This window comes from Hemibagrus wyckioides, linkage group LG15 (genome assembly GCF_019097595.1).
Source record: "Hemibagrus wyckioides isolate EC202008001 linkage group LG15, SWU_Hwy_1.0, whole genome shotgun sequence".
Lineage (NCBI taxonomy): Eukaryota > Metazoa > Chordata > Actinopteri > Siluriformes > Bagridae > Hemibagrus > Hemibagrus wyckioides.
Genome location: NC_080724.1, coordinates 486,984 through 512,841, shown reverse-complemented (window position 1 = coordinate 512,841; position 25,858 = coordinate 486,984). Strand labels below are relative to the sequence as shown.

General features: G+C 38.2%; 2 protein-coding genes across 5 annotated transcripts in view; one reads left to right on the top strand and one right to left on the bottom strand.

Annotated features, from left to right (window-relative positions):
• megf6a (multiple EGF-like-domains 6a) overlaps positions 1-8,006 on the top strand; it is a 28,054-nt gene extending 20,048 nt beyond the window's left edge. The window contains exons 21-34 of one of the 2 annotated variants that reach the window (XM_058410166.1): positions 105-233; positions 1,081-1,209; positions 1,309-1,437; positions 1,512-1,640; positions 1,756-1,884; positions 2,911-3,042; positions 3,162-3,290; positions 4,779-4,907; positions 5,020-5,148; positions 5,842-5,970; positions 6,074-6,202; positions 6,278-6,406; positions 6,650-6,778; positions 6,873-8,006. In XM_058410166.1, coding sequence (XP_058266149.1) covers positions 105-233; positions 1,081-1,209; positions 1,309-1,437; positions 1,512-1,640; positions 1,756-1,884; positions 2,911-3,042; positions 3,162-3,290; positions 4,779-4,907; positions 5,020-5,148; positions 5,842-5,970; positions 6,074-6,202; positions 6,278-6,406; positions 6,650-6,778; positions 6,873-6,880 — 1,688 coding nt within the window. In that variant the 3' untranslated portion in view covers positions 6,881-8,006. Of the gene's footprint in view, positions 1-104; positions 234-1,080; positions 1,210-1,308; positions 1,438-1,511; positions 1,641-1,755; positions 1,885-2,910; positions 3,043-3,161; positions 3,291-4,778; positions 4,908-5,019; positions 5,149-5,841; positions 5,971-6,073; positions 6,203-6,277; positions 6,407-6,649; positions 6,779-6,868 lie in introns of both variants that reach the window. The other variant, XM_058410165.1, reaches the window with a different exon arrangement.
• The window catches only part of kcnab2b (potassium voltage-gated channel subfamily A regulatory beta subunit 2b), a 64,860-nt gene continuing 46,140 nt past the window's right edge, over positions 7,139-25,858 (bottom strand). For all 3 annotated transcript variants that reach the window (XM_058410170.1, XM_058410167.1, XM_058410169.1), the window contains 10 exons: positions 24,848-24,892; positions 22,986-23,030; positions 22,099-22,142; positions 21,922-22,008; positions 16,433-16,518; positions 15,564-15,684; positions 15,393-15,487; positions 14,559-14,679; positions 11,063-11,151; positions 7,139-10,484 (listed from right to left, as the gene is read on the bottom strand). In XM_058410170.1, coding sequence (XP_058266153.1) covers positions 10,395-10,484; positions 11,063-11,151; positions 14,559-14,679; positions 15,393-15,487; positions 15,564-15,684; positions 16,433-16,518; positions 21,922-22,008; positions 22,099-22,142; positions 22,986-23,030; positions 24,848-24,892 — 823 coding nt within the window. In that variant the 3' untranslated portion in view covers positions 7,139-10,394. The remainder of the gene's footprint in view (positions 10,485-11,062; positions 11,152-14,558; positions 14,680-15,392; positions 15,488-15,563; positions 15,685-16,432; positions 16,519-21,921; positions 22,009-22,098; positions 22,143-22,985; positions 23,031-24,847; positions 24,893-25,858) is intronic.

Genomic DNA, 25,858 nt, shown 5'->3' with positions numbered 1-25,858 from the left:
CAACTATGTCTGCAATGTGGAAAGTTGGATGTCATGTACAAGGTCCTCTTGTAGCTCTCTGTTGTTGACCGTTTGTGAACCTCTTTGTTTGTGCTATGTTACAGAATGCCAGGATGGCACCTTTGGCCCTGGTTGTAATATGAGCTGTAACTGCTACAATAACGCCAGCTGTGATCATGTTAACGGGCAGTGTCACTGCCAGCCAGGCTGGACGGGACCAACCTGTGAAGAAGGTAGAGCATTAAACATATAGCAGTTCTTTTAAAGAACATTGTGCTTGAAGAGAACAACTAAATTATTACAACTACTCTATTAGAGACATTAAAAATTTAATTAACAAAAACCCCCGAACCAAAGATATTCCTTTTCTAACAATTTGAATTTGTCTACAAACATTACAGAATTACTGATATCTTGTATCATATCATGGGAAAAAAACTAGAGCTTTTAGCACAAAAAGTAGAGCTGGTTGTCAGTCAGTATATAAAACATGCTGTGATATGGGGAAATAAACATTAAAATAATATTCTATAAAGCATTTCAACAGCCTCGTATCTGTGTTTGATATACTGTTTGAGCAATGGGGCTGATTTTGGAGCTAGTGCTTCTGTGGATCATATTCTGCTAAATACAAGGATATTTTGCCTCTACCAAGACCTGGTGACTTATGTTTTTTCACCAGGATAATGATCCCAAACATACCACAGAAATTAATGCAAGACTAAAAACTTGTTTTGCAGCAAGCATCTGTCTCTGAATCTGAACCTGCAGTCTGAATTAAAGAGGGCTGTCTACTGAAGTAAGGCTATGAAAATAAAATAGTTTGTAGGCTGTATTTTCAAGAAAAGTTGGAAAAAAACACTTTTTACCTTTGAAAAGATTGATCAACCAATCAATCAACCAACCAACCAACCAATCAATCAATCAATCAATCAATCAATCAATCAGACAATGAATTCATTCATTCATTCACTCATTCAGCAATACATCCTGATGAAAGAGATGATTCTTGCTGATATTATAATTCATTGTGGTTTAGATGAACATTACATTTAATGGAAGTTTTGAATTTTTTCCCAGAATGCTTGGATGGACTTTATGGGGTGGACTGTCGCCAGCTATGCATTTGCCAGAATGGTGGATCATGTGACAAGGTCAGCGGGCACTGCTTGTGTGCTAGTGGATGGACAGGGATAGAGTGTGAACTTGGTGAGAAGATCTGTTATAGTACTTGGCCATTTATTTTATGTGTTATTAACATTATTGCGATCAAGTATCTCTTCCTTTTTCATTCTGCTTTTTTAACAGAGTGTGCTCCAGGTTTCTTTGGGGCTGATTGTCAGCATGCATGTGAATGTAAGAACGATGGTGTGTGTGACCGCCAGGATGGGAAATGCACATGTCCAGCAGGTTGGGTGGGCCAGACGTGTGAGACGGGTAAGAAATGACCACACACATCATCAACGCAATGGAAACCAGTGTTGTGCTGTTAATCCTGACTGTGTTTGTAGCTTGTGAATCAGGGCATTTTGGTCCTGGCTGTCAGAAACTGTGTCGATGTGAACACGGAGCACCATGTGATCACATAACTGGGGTCTGTCTGTGTCCACCAGGCTGGAGAGGGCTCCACTGTGAGAAAAGTCAGTGCACTTATCCTTCATTGCCCTTTGTAACACATCCATGGTGTACTTCCTTTTTGTTGAAATTTTTATTTTACTCTCTTGGCTTCCACTGGATAGTATTTTGTTTTCACAGCATGCTTACCTGGATTTTATGGGCAAAGATGTTCTCAACGATGTCTCTGTGCCCATGGAACATCCTGTAATCATGTGACTGGGGAGTGTGGCTGCCCTCCTGGTTTCACTGGACTGAGCTGTGAGCAGAGTAAGAGTATAAAATTTGGGTTTACTGGAACATCCGGTTAATTAGAATGGTTAAACTTAACAGCGTTTATTTTATGGCCTAATAAGTGAAAGTAAAAACATATGTCACTCAGCCCTTGCAGTCAAAATGCTTGATATACAGAAAGTCATGACTTAATTCATGTGAGATAATATACAGGTGTATGTGATCAGCATCAAACAGGAAGTCTGAAGTAGGAAGAATGTCATACTGATTGAGGATGTAATGGGTGCATGAGTGAGTCCAGAAAATCTATGGTAGTAGTGTAACTAACTAAAGTAGGAGCTCCGCCCTAAGCAGATCAGACCCGAACTCAGGGATCCAGTACATGCACTGCTATTATTTAACAAAACAAAATATAACAGAAATAAACCATAACTACAGTATGACATGGAAAATAACCTCAACAAAACATGACTATAACATAAAAACCTGGATAACACGGCGTCCGGCCTTACGGCGCGCACACACACACACACACACACACACACACACACACACACACACACACTGTTACATCGACAAAGTCCACATATATAAATATAATGACTGACCCTGACCAAGACAGCAGGACAAACATATATAGAGCAGCACATCAAGGGAAAACAATGGACAGGTGAGAAAGCGGGAATACACATTAGGAAAGGGCGTGGCAATAACACAGTGATAACTCCCTGGTGGTCTGACAAGGAACTGTCCCAGTAACTCCTGGCAAATAGTTATATAATTCATTGATGGATCTGCTTTAAAATATTAGTGAATGGTCAGTTTTAAGATCTGGGAGCTCTCTCTCTCTCTCTCACTCTGTGTGTGTGTGTGTGTGTGTGTGTGTGTGTGTGTGTGAACATTTGTGAGAATCACTGTTGGCTCTAACCTTCTTGATATAAAGAACATAAGCATTTCTGTTTCTTTATGACTTTGACTAATTATATATATATATATATATACTGTGTGTATATACAATTTTTAAAAGCATGATATTAGAATATTTTCTGATGATTTTGGCAGAATGTCAGCCTGGTACATATGGACAAAACTGCAATCAGGTGTGTCAGTGTTCTGAGGCTAATCACCTGTGTCATCCTGTCACTGGACTGTGTTACTGTGCACCGGGATTCCGTGGTGAAAAGTGTGATATAGGCAAGAGTCTGTTACTTTTACTTTTTACTTTAACATCAAACTGTTTCTGCATTTTCTTCTAGAACATAAGAAATTGTGTTGTATGTTTGCTAACGTCCTTGCCTGGCTATCGGTCACAGAATGTGAAGATGGAAGTTATGGTCCAAACTGTGAGCATGAATGCAAGTGTCTGAATGAGGGTGTGTGCCAGCCTACCACAGGTACATGTGTCTGCCGTCCAGGATACATCGGAGCTAACTGCAATATCAGTGAGTGACAAAGAGACAAAATTATGAGTGTTTACACAATTTTTTTTTGACAATTCTCTCCTTTAACATATTTGTTTCAGTGACTTCCATATTTGCTCAAGGATCTGATTAGCTGATTTTCATTCTATAAGCTGATGTTAGCTCTACTTGGCTTTAATACTCAAAATCCACAGATATTGATTAAAATGTCTTGTTTATAAGATAAAAAAAAAAAGCAAGATTGAGCTGATTGAGCAAGATTCAGTGTCAATACTATGCTAGTGCTTACTTCCTATTTCTTAACTGAATAGCTGTACACACCTGGAATAAGTGACTTTCCAGTAGCTTCTTTCCTTATTACCCTGGATGTTCACATCATATACAGTATGCTCACATTCATTTTTTCTTTGAACAGAAAAATTACAGGTGTAACATTAGCACCTTATTTTGCTTAGATAACAGCTTTATAGCCCTAAAGCTGTTATTGTAATGGACAGTCTAATCAACTTCAGCATCACACTATTTTGAGTATCATCTGCCGGAGGTGTCTAGTTACACAATTAAGGCAGACATTAACAAAAACTTTAACAGATAAACAAATAATGTCAATGTAATGAACCTTAATTGTAATTTAAAGGGATATAGCCATGAAAATGGCATTCTGAATAATAGTCACACAGACACTGGGAACAGTGACTATGGGGAATGGAGCACTGTTCTGTAGTGTGTTGTGGGTGTAATATAACACTAGGGAATGGCTTATGCTCACTTGTGCTGAGGATTCTCCTACAAGGACAGCTGAAAGATGCATGAGATTATTGTGTATGGTATCACTTAGAAAACATGAAGAAAGTTAAAGCTAGAATGAATTCCCTGGTTACTTTTTGACCATACAGTGCACAGTTAAAGAAAGGAAATTATTTATAATCACACTATCCGGTGTCACCAAGATAAGAATAGGTTCCCGTTTGAGTCTGCTTCCTCTTCAGATTTCTTGCTAGCATTATTTCGGGGAGTTTATTTTGCCACCACTGACTCTGGCTTGCTCATTAGTGATAAATAGATCAATTTAAAATTTAGATCCTGATTCTATACATTATTGTAATGCTGCTTTGTCAAAAACAATGTCCTGAAACATTACGGAACTTAAAAGCTAAACCTAGTGCTATGGCAGTGTTCCGGTGATCTCCTCCACTGCCGACAGGCAGGAGTAATGTCCTGATGTCTCATGAAGAAAGTATGAGAAAATGAACACAACTCATAGCACATACATTACTGGGGGAAACTTCATCACTCTTTTTTTACTACTCTGTTAGCAAGAACCATAAAATGCAGTATTTTTATTCAGAGCAAGAGGTGACATGTGCCTGCAAAATAAAATGAGCAGTTTCTCCATAACAGCAGTTTACCTGGGTTGTTATTTTCTAAAGAGAAGAAAAAAATGAATGATATTGCCAGTATGGATGAAGAACAAGTAAAATATGGAAATTTTGATTTCCTTCTCATCAGCATGTCCATCTGGCTGGTATGGACAGGACTGTGAGCAGGTAGCTCTGTGTGGAGAAGGAGCCAGGAGTGATCCTGTCACTGGCCGCTGTGTGTGTACCTTCAGTCATCATGGAGAAGACTGTGGAGAAGGTCTGAGTTCTCACTACAGCATGCTCTTAGTGATAATGATAATGATAAAAGTAGGTGGTGCCGCTATCACGCCTGTCTATTGAAGAAATGATTGATTTTTTGTGTGCTTCAGGTTGTGCACAGGGCTGGTTTGGAGAAGACTGCTCTCAGCGCTGTAACTGCAGTAATGGTGCACTGTGTGATCCTGTAACAGGAAACTGCACCTGTGGCCTGGGCTGGACTGGGGATAACTGTGATGCAGGTAAATTACAGAAAGGAGCATAGAAACAGTTGCTGAGAGTTCATAGTGTACAAATTATAACATGTGGACTAACATTACAGCACTGTGTAATCTAATCTGTCTCTGGCAAAAGAATTTCCTTCTGGATTAATCTTATTTTATCTTAACTTATCTTATCTCCAGCTCTCAGCTAAATTTAATTGCCTATAATTTGTTAAATGACAGCATATGTGGAAAGTTCACTCCCTGAAAAAATACTGCAAATTTTGTATTAAAAGAAAGTGAATAGAATAATCTCCATCCTGAGAGCTATAATTTGTGTCACATAGCCTACAGTGGCCTTGTAACACATTAGTGTGTGACATGTCGTGTAAGATTAACTAGCAAAGCAGGACTTCTCCTTTTAACCAAAATTATGGTAATCATTTGAATGAAGACAAGTTCTATTATGCAGATTTGGGATGAAATAAATCATTAATTTCTCTCACCAGCTCGGCCAACTAGGGTCAGGATTTACTGAGATCCCAAATAATGAGGACGAATATCAGCTTAATTGTGGAAGCAGATAATGGGTATATTTCAGATTATTTACAGAAACGGCATCTTCTGTAAAGGGGTATGAATAGGAAGGAGTGATCACTTTTTGATGTTACTTAAAAAATGTCTGCAGTTCAGATCACTTTAAACCTTCCTCATCTGTGCTGCTGTACTCAGAGTGTCCAAGAGGCAGGTACGGTGCTAACTGCCACCAGCAGTGTGACTGCAGGAACAATGGTATCTGTGACCGAGTGACAGGAGAGTGCCAGTGTACTCCAGGATTCTACGGGCATCTCTGCCAACATGGTGAGTGCTAAAAAATACAGAATGGTTCTGTATTATCACACCAATATAACCATGTCCAGCATGTCATGTCAGGTTTATGTGTTTGTTTGTTTATAATTTCAAGCTTGTCCTCCTGGATTCCATGGCCACCGTTGCCAACTTGCATGTAACTGCCATGGCAAGGCCCAGTGTGATGCCAGGACAGGTCAGTGTCTCTGTCCTCCAGGTTATCAAGGGGATCACTGTGAGAAAGGTGAGGGACAGTTTTTTCAGGTTAAAGCTCTGTAGAAGTCATGATCCCTCATCTTTTCTGTTCTTCTTCTTCCAGAGTGTGAGCAAGGCAGTTTTGGACCTGACTGTGGTCAAGTATGTGACTGTGATGGAGAGACACCCTGTGACACCGTGACTGGAAAGTGCCTGTGTGGACCGGGAAAGATGGGAAGCCGCTGTGAAACAAGTAGGCCTAAGATCTTTTCATTCAATTACTAAATACCAAATTAGTAATCCACTGAATTTAACATTCCTGGTCAAAATACACTGGGGCAAGAATAAAAACGTAATTGTACATTTCTGGTGGATCTGTATCTGAATATTGTGTGTGTTAGTCACTGAGTAGGAAGGCTATTATGCTATTGTTTGCCTGAATGAATTTGGTACATTTAGTTTCATTTTTAAATTAAAAAGTCTTTTTTATGCTAAGCCTGTACACTGAATCACTATGGACCAAGATGTTCAGAAGCCTGCAAGTGTGGAAATGGAGCTCAGTGCAATCCACGGAATGGACAATGCACTTGTCTGAATGGCTGGATCGGACCAAACTGCCTAGAAGGTTCATTCATTTGCTATCATTCATCATTTCACTATTATTTCTAAAAATAAATATAGCATGGGTAATGTGCTGTTTATCCCTTCTCGACAGGCAGCATCCTGACATCCGGTCATCAGCACTACAGAGGGAAGAGGAAGAATGAGCCACAGCACAGTGCTCCAGTATGACAACCACAACTCATGTCCTGTATCTTAACGCTAATGAAGGCTTTAACAAGCCAAACTCAACAAATGCACTATGAATCTGTCTCCAGAACAGAAATTAGAACTTTTTTGCATACCTGATCAAACTTGATATTAAAAATGGTAAATATTTGCATATAATATTTGTATGAATATTTGCATAAAAGAAAGATGCACATAGACATGAAACTTTATTAAGGACTCACTGGGAAGATGATGAACAGGAAACAGTGGCTCATGAACCATCTGAAACTTCAGTACAAAGCTTTATATGTATGAATGTGTTTATATACAGTATTTGTATAATTATGAAAATGTTTTTTAATATCATTTGTATTTACATTGATATCACCAGAACATTTCAATTCGATTTCTTTGATTCTTATTTTCTCATTTACACAGGACACTGCAATGTAAATAAATATATGGCAGTGAGATTCAGTTAGACATTGCAATTTTTATACCAAAACTATATAGGTATATACACGCCGATTTAATACTCTTTTGATTACATTTGAAAAATGATATTTTGTCAAAGAATGTATTTTTTTACACATCTGTTCAATGCAATCATTGTAAATTGTGCTTTGGATCTATAGTCTGAAAATGCCTTACATAAAAAGTGAACCACACGACTGTTGTCTGCTAAATAAAACAATCTAGAGAAATTCTTACAAACACTGACTGCTTTTAACCCTCAGAACCAATCATCCGAATTCAGGTCTTTTCTAAATGAGAGAGATTCTTCTCTTAAGGATCTCTTCTGAACCCAACTGTTTAACACACATTTACATTTCCAGCCTTGCTCAGGGCCCCAGCAGTAGCAGCTTGGTGAACCTGGGATTTGAACTCACAACCTTCGGATCAGTAGTCCAACCACATAACCACTAAGCTACCATCTCCCCATACAAGACGAGGCATTGAAATCCTGTATTGATTGCAGTGTTAGAAATCTCTACATCTAATAAAGGAACTTAAAAATGCTCAGAAATAGCATTCTAAGGTTTAAGTTGTATTCAGTAATCTGTCCGTCTGTCTGTCCGTCCCTGCTGTGCCTTTAACTCACACTATGTGATTAAAAAACTACAACAGTCACTGGTTCAGATGTTTATATGGTTTATTTTCATTAGTTCTAAGCTGTACATATTTTCGGTTCCCCAGGCAAAATAAATCATATGTTAAAACCAGTACAGTACATTGAGATCAAACTGAGGAATCCAATCATCTTATAATTTAACCAAAATGAAACAAAAAAAGTGAAGTGACAACTTGGTGCATGTAATGTCAATGGCACTTAAGTTGAGCTAAAAAAAAAAGAATAAATAAAAAGCAGTTTTAGATATTAAGGACATGCATCAAGAGCTTAAACAATCATCATGATTTTGCAGCACACACATGGCTCCAACGCCTAATACTCCAATGTTAAAGACAATGCAAAAACACTGAAAATTCTCTTACACAGACCATTAAAGTGTTGAGCTTTAAAGCCAATTACAGTAACACTGATGTCCAGATCGGACGAACGTGATGCAGATTCCTCTGAGGCCTTCAGCACATATGACTGCCTTACAGTAGCCATTATCAGCATGTGGTGCAGACAGAGACAACTGAAAAATCAATGTTCTTCAGCTTGTCACGTTGCCTAAAGAGATCTTAAAAAGCTTAAACAAGCTCACTCACTAACAGTTTGGGATATTAAAATGGATTAAGGTTTAATTAATGTACTTAGGAAGGAGAGAAATGGTATAGCTTTTAGCCAGGTAATCTGGGCTTTATTGTAATCTATAAGCATTTAAATATAAAATAAAGCCTGATCCTTCACAGTGATGCTTTTATGAGCTCTACTTCACTTTGCAGTTTCATACTAGATGTGCATAATGACCTACGATGCAAACAGAATAATATTAGTATAATAAAGTGCCATTATAGGACAATAAATTGATAATAAATCAGTAGATGTCATTGTGTGGGACATGGGCCTGTTTTCATGCATGGTTTGGGTGGAGCTGTAGGTTTATGGCTTTGTCAAAGAACATCCCCGGTCAGCAGAGGGAGCCACTGGCCCTACAAATAACGCAAGATATACAGCATTCTACTGCCTGCTCATCCAGAAAAAAAGGCAACTCCAATAAGTAAACACTAGCTGGAGTGAAAATCAACTAGAACCTCTTTAAAACTATTTTGTAATATTTTAATACCTTAACTTTCATCATGAAGAGACAAGCACAAACAACACCAGTCCCAACAACCAAAAAACCCACTCCATAAACACAGTAGAAAGGTTTGTTATAAATATACAGTTGATGTATGAAACAGGATAAGTTTAATGAGAAATTAAAAAGAGAAATTGACCATTTCTGAGAAAATTTGAGCATTAAGGCAAATCAAACACTGAATGGATATAAGATTAATTATACTTAATTTTATACTATATATTACAGCTAATATTATAATATAATAGTTATATTATATGCCCCTGCTAAATAAGCATCCCTGTCTGTGTTTCCAGCGTGTAAGAATAAGAGTAAAATAGATGAGAATACATACATAACATGAATTCTTTGGTGTTCCTTCAGTGACTCTGAGAAATGTGCATGAAGTAATGTTTAAGATGTTCACTTCATTCCTACACAAAACACAGTCACTGACCAATCTTTTTGCTGTTTCCACGATTAGACAAGCTACTGGTAATGATGAAAAGACAAAATGTGCTAGTTAAATGCTGTTCTTAAATCTTTAATTTAACTTGTCAAATTCATAAACTGTTCTACTCACACAATCTGATGTTTAGGAATCTCTAATGGATGTGAACAGGATGTAGTGTCACTACAGATGTTAAGGTCAAACTTTAGTCTATGCGAGAGAAAAGAATTCAACCTCCACCTCCATTCAGAGAGGCATGAAGTTTCTACTGAACTGACCTTCACTAATGCAAATGTAATTCTCCAGAGGCTGAAATACACAACCAAGGCTCTTAGAAATAATATGCTAACTATTTTCCAAAAGCATTTTTAAGTGGTATAATTTCTAAGAGAACGGACACAAAGCATGTGTATAGGTCTGTGAATCACATGCAGTTATAGCATACATACAGACTTTCTCTGGAATCCTGTGTGTTTACTACAAGATTCCTAAAAGGGAAAAAGCAAGAGAGTCAATGAACGTGCATGTATCAGAGGCGCCTCTGTGGGGTAAAGGAGCGGTCTGCATGTCCAGCTGGTCCAGTTGATTTTGGCTATGATTTGATCCTCCCTTTGCCGTTCTGAAGACATTTAAATCTTCCTAGTCATTTTTGTAGACTCTACTGAGCACGAGTTGGTATCTCCAGCACAAACTGCCACTGTGTAAGAGCAGTCCCATGAGCCAAAGTCTCATTCAGTTAAAGCTCAAGCAGATATAGGAGCAAAAGGACAGCAAGCGGATAAAGGCTTCCTTTAGGACCTGTAGTCCTTTTTACTGTATGGCTTGTTTCCTAGAATACTGTCCACCTCATGAATGATTGAGGATGACAACTTGGATAGAACCTGTGTGACAAATGATAGATAAAGGATTCTTCAGATTTATGAACTACACAACTGCTACAATGCAATTGCTGTAAAAACCCCAGGAAATAATAATTTAGAGAAAGGAATACTGATAATATTGAACCTCTTTCCTAGGGCTCAAAACCAAACTATAAATCATGACTGAACAATAACTGACTTATCCTTTGGACATTATATAGAATACAACGATTTAAATTTACTGTACCATGATAAGTGTGCGTTACATTATCAATAACATGTATGTTCTAAAAGTATAAGTGTCTATCACTCTCTAGTATCTAAGTAGAGTGGTATAAGTCATTTAAAGCATCTATAAAATGGACATTAAATAAACCATACAGTTTTATAAGTGTCCCTTGATTATTCTCTTCACTTTAATCACATCTGAGAACTCACAACATGAAAATCCCAACATGTAATCATTTACGTTCACTTCATTTGCATTAATCAGGCATGCTTCTAAAGTAATTTGTGGCTCATCAATAGCTTGGAACATGGTAATTAGTTACAAACAACACATCTACTTTTAAAAAATCAAGTGACTGCTAAATATTCACCTGGATGGCTCCTATGTTCTCCATGAGCTGGTCAGTGTTGGATGCCCCTAGCAGCACAGAGCTGACCCCCTCGTTCCTTAGACACCATGCTGTAGAGACACACATGACACACAACAAAACAAAACAAGACAGCAGAGCAAAGCATCTCATTAGAAGTTTTTAATTGGTTTCCTAATCTAAAGGTTGATATTTTAGTTCCTGGGATCACCGGGCAGACTAGAGTTTTATCCTTGTTCAGCTCAAACACACATCAGTGAGGTTACAATACTAATTATATGGCATGGAGTAGGACTTAATAGTGAAGTGTCTGGATAATTCTCTCATCTAGTTCCCCTTTAAAGCACCAAGAACTGTTTTCTTCTTATATGCACATAATAAACATAAACCAGGTAAGTGTGTGGTACACAAAGTACTGGATTTACGTTTATAATGGTTGAAATAAATTTCACTGAAATGCTGCTCAGGGATTACAGAGAAAAGGAGAAAAATATAAAACATCTATATTAAGGCTAAAATAAAGGCTATACAGGCTATATATATAAAGGCTGTGATGGAGTGATAAAGGCTGTGATGGAGAGATAAAGGCTGTGATAGAGTGATAAAGGATGTGATGGAGTGATAAAGGCTGTGATGGAGAGATAAAGGCTGTGATGGAGTGAAAAAGGATGTGATGGAGTGAAAAAGGATGTGATGGAGTGATAAAGGATGTGATGGAGTGATAAAGGCTGTGATGGAGTGATAAAGGCTGTGATGGAGTGATAAAGGCTGTGATGGAGTGATAAAGGCTGTGATGGAGTGATAAAGGCTGTGATGGAGAGATAAAGGCTGTGATGGAGTGATAAAGGATGTGATGGAGTGATAAAGGCTGTGATGGAGTGATAAAGGATGTGATGGAGTGATAAAGGCTGTGATGGAGTGATAAAGGATGTGATGGAGTGATAAAGGATGTGATGGAGTGATAAAGGCTGTGATGGAGTGATAAAGGATGTGATGGAGTGATAAAGGATGTGATGGAGTGAAAAAGGGTGTGATGGAGTGATAAAGGATGTGATGGAGTGATAAAGGCTGTAATGGAGTGATAAAGGATGTGATGGAGTGATAAAGGCTGTGATGGAGTGATAAAGGCTGTGATGGAGTGAAAAAGGATGTGATGGAGTGATAAAGGATGTGATGGAGTGATAAAGGATGTGATGGAGAGATAAAGGATGTGATAGAGAGATAAAGGCTGTGATGGAGAGATAAAGGCTGTGATGGAGAGATAAAGGCTGTGATGGAGTGATAAAGGCTGTGATGGAGAGATAAAGGCTGTGATGGAGTGATAAAGGCTGTGATGGAGTGATAAAGGCTGTGATGGAGAGATAAAGGCTGTGATGGAGTGATAAAGGCTGTGATGGAGTGATAAAGGCTGTGATGGAGTGATAAAGGCTGTGATGGAGAGATAAAGGCTGTGATGGAGTGATAAAGGCTGTGATGGAGTGATAAAGGCTGTGATGGAGTGATAAAGGATGTGATGGAGTGATAAAGGCTGTGATGGAGTGATAAAGGCTGTGATGGAGAGATAAAGGCTGTGATAGAGTGATAAAGGCTGTGATGGAGAGATAAAGGATGTGATGGAGTGATAAAGGCTGTGATGGAGAGATAAAGGATGTGATAGAGTGATAAAGGCTGTGATGGAGAGATAAAGGATGTGATGGAGTGATAAAGGATGTGATGGAGTGATAAAGGCTGTGATGGAGTGATAAAGGATGTGATGGAGTGATAAAGGCTGTGATGGAGTGATAAAGGCTGTGATGGAGAGATAAAGGCTGTGATAGAGTGATAAAGGCTGTGATGGAGAGATAAAGGCTGTGATAGAGTGATAAAGGCTGTGATGGAGAGATAAAGGCTGTGATGGAGAGATAAAGGCTGTGATGGAGTGATAAAGGCTGTGATAGAGTGATAAAGGCTGTGATGGAGAGATAAAGGATGTGATGGAGTGATAAAGGATGTGATGGAGTGATAAAGGCTATGTCCAAAAACACCTACTACCTCAAAAAAAAAATGATAACATAGTATGGCATCTAAAGTTACCATGGTTACATCATTTATATCACCTCAGAGACAGCAGTAAGCTATATTTATGTGTGTGTGTGTGTGTGTGTGTGTGTGTATGTGTGTGTGTGTGTGTGTGTGTGTGTGTGTGTGTGTGTGTGTGTGTGTGTGTGTGTGTGTGTGCGTGCGTGTGTGTGTGTGCGTGTGTGTGTATGTGTGTGTGTGTGTGTGTGTGCGTGTTTGTGTGTTTGTGTGTTTGTGTATGTGTGTGTGTGTGTGTGTGTGCGTGTTTGTGTGTTTGTGTGTTTGTGTGTGTGTGTGTGTGTGTGTGTGAGCATCAAAAAAATACATTATGTCTCTTTCTTGTCTCCTTCTGTGAAGCTGATATTGCAGGAAAAGAGAGAGGTGTGTGGGTTTGGTCTATGGGAGCTAAATGCTCGGGTGTAAATGCCATCTGTGAGCAGGATATGTGACAATGTTTTGGAAATTCATGTAAAAGCTCAGGGTTTCTTTATTTGTTTTTGGGTTTTTTTGCACAACCTTTTGCAAACTTGCTAAAGTGAGAAATGAGAATTATAAATAGTTTTTTTTTCATAGGCCACATGGTGCCCAGTGTGTAGAGAGGCATGTTTCATTTAACACAGCCAGAGGAACTGATATGATAAACAGATTTCTACCACAGCTTTTGTTCAGTTCTCACATCCTCGTGTCAGAACTTGTCGATAAATGTCCTGTAGAGTTACAGCTGAGACCTGATGGGGCTGATAAACATCTATATCTCTGCATTCTGATTCAGTTTTACAAATAACATATTCTAAACCAAAACAAATTACTTTATATATTAAAAAAATGTTTTCTTGTTCATGATTATGATTATCATCTTTATTTGCTATTTTTTAAAGTTATTATAAGTTAATTATTATTATAAGTTATTATTTATAGTATTCACCATAGTCTTTACCATAGCTTTTACTATATCCTTTACTTTAACCTTTACTTTAGCCTTTATTGCCACACTGATTGATTCTGATTCTGATTGTTTGTGTAAATATTACTGGGGTCAGATTTAAATGCACTGTGACCAATATGACCATTCAGATATCATGAAGATGAAACTGATGAATAAGAAAAGTACAGGTGGAATGTGCAAACGCTTGTTTTATTACTGCCTGAGTAATAAAAGATAAGGGCCACTGTCTAAACTTCAGATAGGCCCACAGGCTCTAACACTGTATATAGACTCATCTGTACTACACCCTGAAAAACAAAGGCTTTAGCACATCCCAACAGTTCCCTAATGCAAAACCAGGCTAAATCCAACAACCACATGAGTCCCGTACGCACAAAACAAGGACCACTATAAGCCACATGGAGGTAAGATGAAGACAGTGTGCCCTGAGCTCCAGGCAGGCAGACAGACAGACAGACAATCAGAGAGAGAGCAGCAGAGCCCAGGCTGCATTACCGATGGCCAGCTGGGGCAGCATGCAGCCGAGCCGCTCTGCGATGGCCTGCAGCTCTTTCAGCTTCGCCTGCTGACGCCGGCCTTCCTCACTCAGGATCTTGTCCTTCAACCACTGGTAGCCCTGTTCCAAACACACAGCACACCTGCTCAGAGAGGCTGCGTCTGACCAGAAACTTAATGGGATTGTCCCAGGAAGGCTGAATCAAGGTCTGGAAGCGGGGGGTAATCATGATAATCTTTTAGCAAAATACTTTTTCAGATGCTAGTAAAGAACGCTAAGAACTGCATTAAAATCTGTGCATAAATATGAGACTGTTCAAAACTAAATGGAAGCTTTAAGGGAAAGACAATCACAAACATTTTCTTTTGAAAATGTTCTAAGGATTTTTTCTGGATAGTGTGTTATCCACATCACAGAGGCATTAGTTCAACTTCCTTCCACTTCCTTCTAGTTAGTTAAAAGTGGATTTATTATATTAAAAGCAAAACCATTAACTTGTGCACAATTATTTACAAGATATAGCACTAAGGCCACATGCCTGACATCACATATCAAGGCAAAGTGGAAGGATTAGGACTAATATGGTGAAGTATCATCAGAAAAGGGATGAAGAATGTCAAAAGAAATAATAAATAAATAAACAAACAAATAAATAAATAAATAACAAGCTTTAAGTTACTGATGTCTTCAACTGATAAACACACCCAAGTTCTGGAAGACAGTGGGGAAAAACAGGCATTAGTAAGCAATATTGGAATAAGCATAGAGTGAAACACAGTGAGAGAATGTGGGACTGGGACAGCTGCTAATTTCCCACAAGGCTGAGAGATTACCTTCAGAGAGGCACGTGAGGAAGGAGGAACACCACTATCATACTTCCCTGAGATTATTCCACAAGCCAGAGGGGACCAGGTCATGGCACCAACACCTGGAGAGGAACATATGGACATCATTGTTCAACTGATCTGACCTTGGCTCACACACACACACACACACACACACACCTATCTTGTGGAAGAGCTCAGGTAGCTGAACCTCTACTTTCTCCCTCTGAAACATGTGGTACTCAGCCTGCTCACAGATTGGGGGGATGAGGTTAAACTGCCGTGCCACTGAATATGCTTCCTGAGAAACACACACACACACACAAACACACAAACATTTACTATCCTTGTGAAGACCTTTTGTTTACTTAATACTCAATGCAGCTAAGTCATGAGCCTAATTTAACCAATTTCTTTATTATATATGCTGTAGACATATATAGCAGTTTTACTGATAGAAACCAGAAAAACAACCCAGTGAGGTGAAAACTGTCAGATATTCCCATCCTTGAGGAGATATTGTTAGAAAGCATCTTATACATTTTTATGAATCTGTATATATTGTATTTTTCTATATATTATAGATGTTTATACATATTTATTATTTATATAATATTTTATATATATAATACTACATTATATTATATTATTATTATTTATTTATTTATATTTATATACACATATATTTGTATATGCATGCCCAATAACTATTGGCTTTTCATAACTATTGGTATTTCATAATTTAACATGTCTTCAATTTCTACTATGTTAGTTTTTATTTTTCCTACTTTTCTCTATACTGGATATTTGACCTATATCCCTATATTTTTCATGTCCACACACTTTAATTTTAATTTTACTCTTTTTTTCTTTCTTCAAATGTAGTCGTAAAAAGCATGTCACTACATGTCATACTGTGTATGATTTCATATGTGAAAAATAAAATTGTAATTTGAATTCTGCATGGCTACTAATATAAAAGGGCTTTTTAAATACATTCAGGGAACTTGTATATAATATTCATAACATGTGCTTCACTACACACTCACCATGATCTCCATGGAGCTCCAGCGAGACGTGCCCCAGTACATGGCCATTCCTTGGTTAATCACGTGGGTCATGGCTCGCACCGTCTCTGCCAATCACAAGAGGAAATATGACAGTTGGTCAACACACAAACACTGGAGATGAATGAATTAAGGCCAATACTGCTGAAAAGGAGAGAGGCAAAGCATGAGCAAGCAAAGGTTTGAGAAGAAAAAATAAAACTGATGTAACAAACGGAAGATAATTAATAAATCATAACAAAGAGGGAAAATTCAACCCAATAACAATATAAACATGAACCTGTGCAGTATATACACCAGTACAACCTTTTATCAAACCGGCTTCATCAAGCAATGTGTGCTGATTATGAATAGGTGTCACAAATATTGATCAATTTCTAACTCAAAATCTACAACGGGTTTGACTGTGGGCCCTGTGGTTTCTGCCAAATTGTATAACACAATACCCGGTTATCTTTACAAGGAACTTTAAGTAATTTCATTGCTTCTGTGCCTTCCTGAACCGACTGAACCTGAACCAACCAAAAAGATAGCCACCTTTGTGTTGTCTGTGTTACAGAACATTCTCAATCATGCTGAATTGGCTCTGCCCAACCTTTCAAATCTATGATGGGGCTTATGGGAAGCTAAAGGGATATGTTAATGTATTTTACACACATGGTAAGCGAACCCTTTTAGAAAAGGTCATGGTCTTTATCATGCTCTCAGCATTCACTAGGAGAGTGTATGAATGGGCTGAAAGATGCTGAGACTGACTTCGGAAGAACCAAAAGCTGAAACAGCAACAAAAATAAAAAGGAGTCACAAGAGAGCCTTCAGTCCATGATCCACTGGGACTGGACTCTTGCTTATCTGCCGTATTTGCACTGAAGTATTGACCATCAACAGAGGAAGCAGGTTAGTCAGTCTCAAGGCTGCCCAGTTGCTCATGGCTCTCAATTTATGGCCTTGGCTGTTCCTACTGCCTCACTGCCTACTGCTTCTCCAAGATCTGCAGGAATCCTGACCTGCTGATGGCCTCCAAGAACCCTAATGTACAGATCTGTGGTCCTGAAACACAGCACAATAAAATTCCATGACCCCATCTCTGAGGTGAGTAGCTCATTGGTGTCACGGCACAGGTCATGGTGGTCATACAGCACCTTCCCTACTGTTTCTCCTACACACTGCTCCTTTTCCTGTGTTCCCAGTTCCTACAGCAGTGTTCCCAGTTTCAGTATCAGATCCTGCCCTAGCTTCTGTATTAAGCCCTGATTTTCTCCCGAATTCAGGCCTGTCCCAAATTCTAGCCTTGTGTAATTCCCAGTCTAGGCTCAGGCTTTGCTTTTATTTGCAAGCCTCTGCTTTCCTCGTGTGATCTACTGCGTTGTTCAGGAATCCAGGTTTATTCACCGTCTGTTTGTCTTTGTTTCTTTGCCTAAAACTACCTTGTATTGGTCATTTAAGTCTGCACAACAATTTTGACCTCTTGGGCATTATTCCCCGCCTTTGTTGCTGTTTTCATCTGTTTCTTTCTTCCATATCCTTTATCTTTTTATTTCTAAGCTACGGTCATCTTCTTTGTTTTGCATTTTTAATAGTTCCTGGTTCTGATTTTGAATGTTCCTCGACCTGTAGAATTGTGATTGTCCTGCATGTGTCTGTATTTTGACCCGTGCAATATATATGAATATTGAAACTGGTTTCTTTATTTTATATTATTACTTTGTTCTATTACTATGCACTTTGTTATATGTCGCTCTCTTTAGTTTTCCTATTTACAGTTCATAGAAATGCTCTCAGTGTAAACAAGTATATTTAATAAAAATAACACTTTCAAAGTTGCTGTTATAAGCTTAACTGTTCAGCTGTGCAAAAGACAATGCTAATTTGTATATTTTGTTTGTATATTTTATCATTTTTAAGATTTTTGAATGTACAAAAACACTAATGCAGACATGCAAAGAGTAAAAGGTATAGTTACTAAAGCGGTGTAAATAAGGAACATGAACAAATAAGCATGCACACACGTCACCCTCAGCATCACACTATAAAGTCATCTTGCAAAAAATATTGCATTAAGCAAAGCTGAGCTAAAAAAATGACAGAAGATGCATAAGGTAATAGGGCACATAACGGTTCTGGGATCTGAAGCTTCTTACACATTTTAATAGAGACACAGGCAGACAGAAAGCCTTCTGTTATCATGGCTAAATATGAACAATTTAGCATCAATATTGAAAGATGCTAATTAGGTTTATTTTCACTATAAAACAATATACAGGTCAAACTGGACTTTAATGACAAAGGATAAATGGCCGTTGGTTAAAATATTCCAAATGAAATCAAATTAAAGTGCATGGGTGGGGGAAAATGAACCAAGTCTCAGATGCAATGACTTTTTCCAATTCCACTTTGCAAGATGTGTAGAATAATCAAATAAATCAATCATTCTAAATCATATTGGTTTCTGGAGGTAACTCTAAAAAGAAAATAGCATTTTATGGACATGGTCAGATTCTCACACCAGGAAAAACAGGGTGAAAAGTCACAAGTCATTACCATAAAATGCTTTTGGACACAAGAGATCAGGATTCTGACTGAAGCTACAGTGTACCTTCTATGATGAATGTTCTTGTTTTTGAGATGTTAAATGGATTTCCTGGTGACAAAAAACAAGCAAAATATTGTGAAATAATTTGATAAACTGATGAATGTAATGAACCTCATAAGATTCCTGGAGGGGACCAGCTCCTGCTCACCGTGGTCGTGCAGTCATGTCTACAGAACCTACCTCAGCAGCACCAGCCTCAGCTATTAACCATTCTATGTTTCGTACAGAGCCATACATCAAGCCGGGCATCATCAGAGATTGTGCAGATCCCACACTACAGTCTCACTAATCAGTTCAGATTGAAATCTGCTATTAATATGGATCCACATTATAAAGTAAGTTAGTATACTCTGCAGTTTGCTGTGGGAGCCGTTCAAGAACACGGTGAACATGCCATCGGTGATAAAGATCCAAACCACTCGACATGCCAAAAGCACATCATTATTAAGTTCTGAGGTTTTAAACAGTATTATGAGCTGTATTCAGAGTTGGTGACTAAAGTAGGCAACTTATGTCAATATTTGTGCTGCAAATTCTTTAAGTTGATTCAGGCATGTGTTTGAGCAGTCCATTAATATAATTAACATTAATACCCTTCTGCAGTTCACATCTCGGAGGCTGACATTGGTGTATTTTATTACCATATTTATTTATTTTATTTTATTAGACTGATGAAGCAGGTTGTGTTTTCCTCTTTGCCATCTGCTATGTAATACAAAACCGAAGGCAATTTTATAAATACAATTTAAATTAATATATAATAATAAATAAACAAGAGGTAGGCATAGATTCAAATAAACATGCAATAGTTGTACGATATATTGTAAAAATATTAATGAAAATATATGATGGTTCTAGTTTTGATCCTTGTCCTGATAATCCCAAATTTCTCAATCTAACAATCTGGGTTCCACCTACAGGTGTTGGCTGTCTATACTTTATACAGTCTGTATCAGATATGTATGAAGTTTAGGCACGAGTGAACAGGCAGAAGTGACTGAATCGGTCAAAAAACGTCATTCATTTGATCTATGAGATGACAAGCACAGTGGTTTTGGTCGAGGACAGCAGTATTAGCATGAAGGATGCACACTGGAACACTATCTGTGTGATTCAGATTGTACAGATGATGAGGTAAGAGAGCTGAACAGACAGAATGGATTAAAGAACTGCTGTGCCAGTATGTTTAGGTAGAGGTGAAGACAAATCCTGCTGGGACCAGTATATGAAACCAAAGTGAAAACCAAAAACTGAAATTGCATCAAATCTGGAATATCACATATCACTGGTAGTTATAAATCTTGATATTTAAGTCTTTAAGTCTTTATTAACTCATCACTACATCTGCTTAACTCAACTCTGAATACGGCCCTAACAGTCGTAAGGTTCTCTGGTCTCATGAGAGATGTATCTCACTGTGGGATACGCCTCTCCATGTTTTCCTCAGAAGCCCATATTTCAGTTTGCCAACTCTTGTTGATTAGCAGCAGCGATGTTTACATTGAGGTGGAGGAGCTCCTCCCCGTACTTCAGGGCCCACATGACATCACCTTGTCATTCAAATATGTCTTCTACTCAGGAAGCTGTACCTTGACACATCCACCTTGAGGCTTTCGTCAAAGAGGCATTTTTCAAGCAGTACAACATTCTGTAGTTGCCTCCAAACAGCACACTCACTCAGCACTGAATGACCTCAAGTTAACAAGCAAGGATTGGAACCTAGTTCTAGTGATTCCCGTTTGGTTTCCTGTACATGAGAGTGCGTGGCCTTCGTTGGATTAGAGCAAGTATACCAGCACATGTTGGTCCTTATGTAGAAGGTGATCACATCAAACGCCTCAGGAGAGCCACTCATTAGGGCAGGACAGTGAGTGGAGTGTGAGACTCGTACTTGCAGACTGTTCATCTAAATTATCTGGAACACCTAGCAGTTTTCCTAGTCCTACAAAATTTCAGCCCTATCAGGGAGGGCATCATGTTCTTGTTCAGGTGGGCAACATCATGGTGGTGGTGGTGACATCCCCATCCTCTGGGCCAAGTTTCTGACTGGTCCAACCTAATTACTGTCAGACTCCCCACTAGTGCCATAGCTGTGAGTGAAAATGCTAAAATCTTGTTCATTCAATCCCTTTATGGGAATAAGTGTGAAGTGTGTGAAGAATAATTTTACTAAATCACAGGTGGTGCCATTTCTGTGTTATTTTAGACTTGTGTTTTCCTCTTAATGAATGGAGAGCATCATATCTATCCTGAATTTTAAACAGCTTGCTCTGTCATGGGCTTTAATGTTGGTTTTGGATGTTATGTCATGTCCTCCTGTTGATCCACACTGGCAGGATTTCAATATACTGTCACTGATACACTGCTGTTACTGATGATCGTCTCACCAAAACAAGTGAATGTGATGCGTGTCAACCGATGACAGTAGATGTATTAAAACAAGAGCTTCTGATGGCTATGCAGAGAAGTGTATCCCACAGTGAGATGCTTCATTCATCCTACCAGAGAACCCAGGTCATGGTCGTAACCTAAAGTTAAGACAAATGCAGTTTATGCTATCATTATACTATTTTTTTGCAAACCATTTAAAATCACACATGCTTCATTCCTCTTGTGCACTTACTTTAACGAATAAATGAGAACGCTACCTACATTTAAAATCAGTTCCCAGTCTAAAGATAATCAGAAAGCATGCTACAAATGTCACATGAAAAGAAAAAATAATGACACTAAAGTGTAAAAATATGACAGATTTCAGGGAGAGGGAGAGCTGTAGCCATGCTGCATGTAGAAAATAGCACAGAAACACTAAAAGCAAACCATTCTACCTCAGCAGACAGACGGGTGAATGGTACAGCATCCCAGCATGCATGTTTACCTTCCATCGGTGTGTTGGGGTCCGGTCTATTAGCAAATACTACATCAACATATTCTAACTGCATTCTCTCCAAAGACGCTTTCAGACCTACAAAGTAAAGACAGAACAATATTGTGTTTATTCAGCCATGTGCAGCAGAAGCTCCTCAGGTTGTGAAGGTTATTTGTCGTGACTTACCCTCTATTATATGCTTTCTTGACAATCCTCTTTCTGTTTCTGCTCTGAAAAATAGATCAGACAGACACTGATGGTAGAACAATAACCATGTGAAGCCTTATCAAGGCAAACTCAGACAAACACATTCTTTCAAACACGTTCTTTCACATTATTAAAGTGCATGTCTATAATAAACAGCTGAAAACAAACAACTGAAAAACATTTAAATCTTAATCTTGAAGAAGCATCGCAGTGAATCATTTAACTTTATATGTTAGTTATACACTAAAGATTTTAAAAGCTGAGTATGTTTGCAGAATTGAGCAGAAAATAAATTACTAAACTAAATTTTACAACATTACAAGAACAATATGAAATGCAAGTTTTGTTATCTATCTAGCTGATTTACATCACACAGAAATCTCATGTGTAAAGTATTATTTTATAATTATATAGCAGGTCATCTAACATAGAGTAATTTGTACTGCAATATATATCCTCATTACTTACAGCCAGATTTTATTTCGATTTTTTAATTGGTCAGAAAAAAGTGAAATGTCAGCCCATTAAAAATACACCTGACAGCCTCTCGTTAGTGTTGGTCTAGGACCTTTAATTTAGCTTGAGGGAAAGTGCAATGCTCCATAGGAGGGATCGATCTGAAGCATATCCAGGAAGCAGTTACAGCGGTGTGTCTGGACACCTGGAGATGGTCTACACAGGGAAGGGGTTCTGACATCTCACTTCAACTCATACATACACATACACACACACACACACACACACACACACACTCAAACACAGGTAAGGAGAGGCAGCTCCTTGCACTTCTCAGTCTTATCTTGTGCACAAAGATACAGGTAGCCTTCACTGTGACACATATAATACACAAACATACAATGACTCACTTTCCACCCCAGTAGATCTTGGTGGTAATAACTAAACTGGAGCGTCTGTAAAAGAAAGTAGAACAAGTGCTGTGAGACCTTTGTAGTGACACTGTAGAAGATGAAGTTTTTAGACATTTGCCAGGACAGGCTCCAGACAATATCCCAAAACCCGTATTCAGTAAATGAAAAGGCCAGGAACCATAAATGCTAGTTAGACTCAGGAGCAATTGTATTATTTAACATTATTCCATTAAACCAAGCTGTAATTGTACATACAGAGTGAAGATTTAATCACAGGTTTCACACTCAACAGCTAATCAAATAAAGACAGCAAATAACACCTTTAGCCATGTTTAGGTTTCATCACAGCTTAACTAACTGAACCATCATCTAATTGCTTCATGTTTCTCTTCCATATTGTGATAATAAAGATGTCGAGAAGATTTCTCTGACAGCTCCATAATGAAAAGCACCCTCTAACACGTATCTGTCAGCATCAGATGATTGAGTATCTTCAGAAAGACAGAGACTCAGCATGACTGCTTAAAATGGTCAGGCTGAAACGACTGCAAGTGCAGGTTTTCTGGTTTTATTAAAACCAGTGTAAAGGACAAACCAAATGGGTAAAAAAGCTCAGTGTGTCTAATGACTGATGAAGCGACCCCCCCCCCCCCACACACACACACACCACAAAGGTTCAGAGTGTGTCCCATTATCCCTGAACTCAGTCAAAGTCTTTTCAACAGCCTTTAACGGATGAATCTGTGTTTCTATAAGCAGTGAGAGAAGCAGGTGTAAAGTCCAGTATAGCGCAGAAACATAAGGCACAGAAAAAAACTCTACACTGGAAAAAATATTGGAATGGTAGAGCAGATTCTGTGGTTTTTGCTAAACACTTTAGATACTTGGGTTTGAGATTAAAAGATGAATATGAAACAATTAATCAGCATTTCAGATTACATTTCCTAATATGATTTCCGTTTTTTTTTTAAACCAGTGCAACAGAGAAATCAAATGGACAGATAAAACTCAAAACAATGGACAAGATCAGACAAGACTAAAGCAGACTAAAGGTAGCCGTGTAATTACAAATAGGTAAGTTCCAATATTAATCAGGTGACTTTAAGTGAGAGTCGATGCTTGGTCATGTGATGAGGGTTGTGGAAGTTGTAAGTTTGGTTGTTGTTGCATGGTAGTGGCACAACTACTGTTCTTTAGCCTCATGCACTCCTGACTCATAGTCAATACATCACCTTAAAGCATAATATTCAGTAACTACTATGAATTATTCAGTCACTATAGTAAAAATCGGAGGAAAGGTATTTAGTAAGAAATGTAGGTCCGGACCCAAAGAGTTTCAGGGGTTAAGCCATGCAGTAAATGTAACTCTGCAGTAGATTATTCGACTCACCAAACTGCTCCACTAGACAAAACTGACACAACAACAACATTATCTACAATATCTGACATCATGGGTACATAATGTACACATTAATGACAGGTGTTTCCTGCAAACCTTTTTCTTTACACTAAGAATATTCTGTTTCTTGCAACCCTGGATCATTCCTGCAGTTTATTACAAATGAATTTCTTTTTTAAATAAATAAATATAATTAAAAATAGATTGATAAATAACCATGAATAATAATAGCTTAGAGTCTGTCTATATGCATTATCAATGAGACAAAAAGCTGCCTCGGGTCTCCTTTGTGCAGCTCAGAGTACAAATAAAAGTTGATGGTCCAGTCAAAAAACCCACAGTGTCCACACTGTCATGTATTTAAGAGAGCAGTGTTACTGAAATACTCACATTTTCACTCACATACTCATAGTAAAATAAAATAAAATAAAAACAGATATATAGAAATGAAAGACTCTACCTCCATCCTTTTTTCTTTATTATACTGCCAAGAACCACTTCGGCCCTTAAAGGGAAAAAAAACACAGTTAACACATTATAACTATGAGAACAAAAGGTGCATTATTTCATTCTATAAAAGAGTTTCTTTCAGAACTAGACAGACATGTTAGAGCATTTGGGACTCCCTGCTTCGTATTCCAAAAATCATGTTAATGAAGCAGTGAGTAGAACACAGTGATATTAAATAATCTCACAGCATCAAACACAGGCATAAGATGATTGCTTCCTGAGCTAGAAGATATTTTGAGTAAAAGGCTGGCTGGGATGATGGGGAGCAGCTCTGTGTGTCTAATGACAGATGAAGTATCCCTCTCCTAAGGTTCGGTGTATGTTCTTTATGAATGCCTCCCATTATTCCTGCACTCAGTCAAAGTCTTTTCAAAAACCTTTTAACGCATACAGAACTATTGAAATGTGGATGGAAGGAGACACTGGATATCCTGAGGGGGAAAAAAGACCTGCAGTCTCCTCAGACAAACACAAACTATTTCTCTAGACGAATTTTTTCCTATATCAGTGACAGTTCCAAGAAGCAGAGCAGGGTAACGTGATAGGGAGTGTGTGTCTGTATGAGTGATACAGAGAGGTGTGTAATCTGTGTTACTATACCCAGGGAGAGAGGCAGGTGTGTAGTCCAGTACAGCACAGGAGAATATTTCACACAAAAACATGTGTATATATTCCTCTCCAAAAAATATCGATATGGCTTTTGTTGTTGCTATATTCTGTAGATACTTGGGTTTGAGATGAAAAGATGAATATGAGACGATAAATAGGAATTTCCGATTTAATTGGAATTGACAATTTTACTAATACTGTTCCGATTCTTTTGGAGGGGAATGTATGTCTGTCTGAGAGAATGATATTACGTATGCACTTGTGGCATGAAATCCGTCTGTCTCAGTAAAACACATTTCGAGGTGATTTATAAAGATTTACATTAAACAGATGCTCTGCAGTTCATAAAAAC